The 2500-nt window shown below is 47.9% G+C and overlaps 1 protein-coding gene across 2 annotated transcripts in view; it reads left to right on the top strand.

Moving 5' to 3' along the window:
- The window catches only part of LOC132958082 (ephrin type-B receptor 4b-like), a 19343-nt gene that overhangs the window by 7585 nt on the left and 9258 nt on the right, over nucleotides 1-2500 (top strand). For both annotated transcript variants that reach the window (XM_061030687.1, XM_061030688.1), the window contains exons 6-7: nucleotides 1173-1328; nucleotides 2277-2425. In XM_061030687.1, the coding sequence (XP_060886670.1) occupies nucleotides 1173-1328; nucleotides 2277-2425 (305 nt within the window). The remainder of the gene's footprint in view (nucleotides 1-1172; nucleotides 1329-2276; nucleotides 2426-2500) is intronic.

Genomic DNA, 2500 nt, shown 5'->3' with positions numbered 1-2500 from the left:
GTGAGACGGTTATCTTTAAAAAAAAAAATTATAATAATAATAATTTTAAAAAAAATTATAATAATAAAAAATTATAATAATAATTTTTTTAAAAACCCTGACCTGACAGTATTGAGAGTGACATTCAAGTTATTCACTATGCCACGAGATATCAGTCAATAAAAATGGCAGGTAAAGTATTTTAATAGCCAATCATAGGCGAGGGTGTGGGGGCGACACCTGGAGTGGCCAATCAGATTCCAAGGTGGACCCAATGCCAGCCCTGAACTAGTCCTCTAGTTTTTTAAGAACCATATTAGTATCTCTCTCTCGGCTGTCGCATTCAACTATGATCGCAACTATAAATCCCAGGTAGCCCCGCCCCTAACCCCTCCCCTCTTACTGGTCCCTATGACTCTAAATGTTTACTGAGGGTAGTAAGTAGGAACATACAATCAGACTGTTTTAACTACCAGTGTAAACGCCCCCTGCTGGTCATTAGAAGGAATGCAGGTTGGGAAGCCAGGTGCATCTCTTACATATACGCTGATAAATTAAACCACTTCAGACTATCGGGAGACATTTTCAGTAAGCCCCGCCCCCTCTGAGAAATCACTCCTGCCTGTGTGTTTGGATGTCGAAGTTTCCTGTTATTCTCTGTGAGGTCAGAGGTCAGCTGACTGCAACCAGGAGGTGCTGCAGCAGCGACACCAGCATGGGGGGGGGGGGGGGGGGGTTGCCTCTGGTGAACCCCCCATGGACAAACACACAGACACACACACGGATGGGGTGGGGGTGGGGTTGTTGGAAGCAATAGCCCGACTGAGTGAAGAGGTCAGAGATCAACTGCTGCTGCCAGAGAGAGAGAGAGAGAGAGAGAGAGAGAGAGAGAGAGACAGAGAGACAGAGAGAGAGAGAGAGAGACAGAGAGAGAGAGAGAGATGTCTCTTGGCGGGAGATGGCAGTGATGACATCATGGCAGCACTTTCCACATCCTGTCGAAGTCAAGGTCACTTCCTGTCCCTCATTGTCTCTGTGATGTTCCCCTTCCTGTCTGCAGAATACACACACACACACACACACACACACACACACTCAGTCCCATGTTTAGCTTAAGGCTTTTATGTGTTTATGTGTTTTTCAGGTCTCGTTTGAGATGCTAATGCTAATGCTAACCCCGTGTTTCTCTGCAGCCTGTCCATCGGGCCAGTTTAAGGCCGGGTCAGGACCTGGTGGGTGCAGCCCATGTCCGGCCAATAGCGACACTCGGATCCCAGGTTCTGCCTACTGCCTGTGTCACCATGGTTACCACCGAGCTGACTCTGACCCGCCGCACTCTGCCTGCACCCGTAAGACCGTTTTATCATTATGTACTTTTGAAAAAAACCTTTACTCCACAGGTCGTTCAGACCAAGTTTGAATTTAGGAGGTCGATGAGTAAGGTTACCATAAAGCGCGGTAGCGAGACAGAATCCTGCCGACTCGTTAGAGACGGTGAAACTGTCACTCAGAGGGGACGGACAGAACGCTGTAGCTTCACCTGAAGAGTGTTTTCCTTTAATGTTAAAAAGAACAGACCTTTGTGACATCACTGTGACATCATCAGGGTTCCTGTGGTCTGCAGGTTCTGTTTCTCCAAGAAGTATAAATATTGTTCTGACATATCGCCCACATCTTACTCTACATGAACTCTTAAATACATCCTGACCACACACACACACACACACACACACACACACACACACACACACACACACACACACACACACACACACACACACACACACACACACACACCAGCTCCATTAGACCGTCTGCCTGCTGCTACACACGCCCCTTTAACTACATCCCCCCGGGCAACGACAATTAGGCCAAATGAATGGGCTCATTAACTCTGTGTGTGTGTGTGTGTGTGTGTGTGTGTGTGTTTGTGTGTTTCAGGTTTCAGTGTGTTTTATCTGTCAGACCTCCATCATTCTGTCTGATTCAAAAGAAAAATATTTTTTAATAGTTTGTCTGCACGTAAAAATAACTGAAAAAAAAAAAAGTTTCTTGTGCTCTTTCCCGTCTGTGAGTCTGGACTCAGGGTCTTAGTTAGAACAGAGCCTGTGAGTCTGGACTCAGGGTCTTAGTTAGAACAGAGCCTGTGAGTCTGGACTCAGGGTCTTAGTTAGAACAGAGCCTGTGAGTCTGGACTCAGGGTCTTAGTTAGAACAGAGCCTGTGAGTCCGAACTCAGGGTCTCATGGCTGGTGTCTGATGTCTGTCTGTCGTCCCCCCCCCCCCCCCCCCCCCCAGGCCCCCCCTCTGCTCCACGCTCCATCGTGAGTCAGATCAACGACTCCTCTGTGACTCTTGAGTGGAGCGAGCCGCTGGACCGAGGAGGACGAGGAGACCTGACCTACACCGTCCTCTGCTCCCGCTGCGGATCCACCTCTGTTACCAAGGTAACCAGTATGACCAGTGAGACATAGACCGACCAGTTAGAATATACCAATTTTACAAGTTAGGCCAGTAATTCA

This window comes from Labrus mixtus, chromosome 23, assembly GCF_963584025.1.
Source record: "Labrus mixtus chromosome 23, fLabMix1.1, whole genome shotgun sequence".
Lineage (NCBI taxonomy): Eukaryota > Metazoa > Chordata > Actinopteri > Labriformes > Labridae > Labrus > Labrus mixtus.
This window is presented reverse-complemented; position numbering and strand designations above follow the sequence as displayed.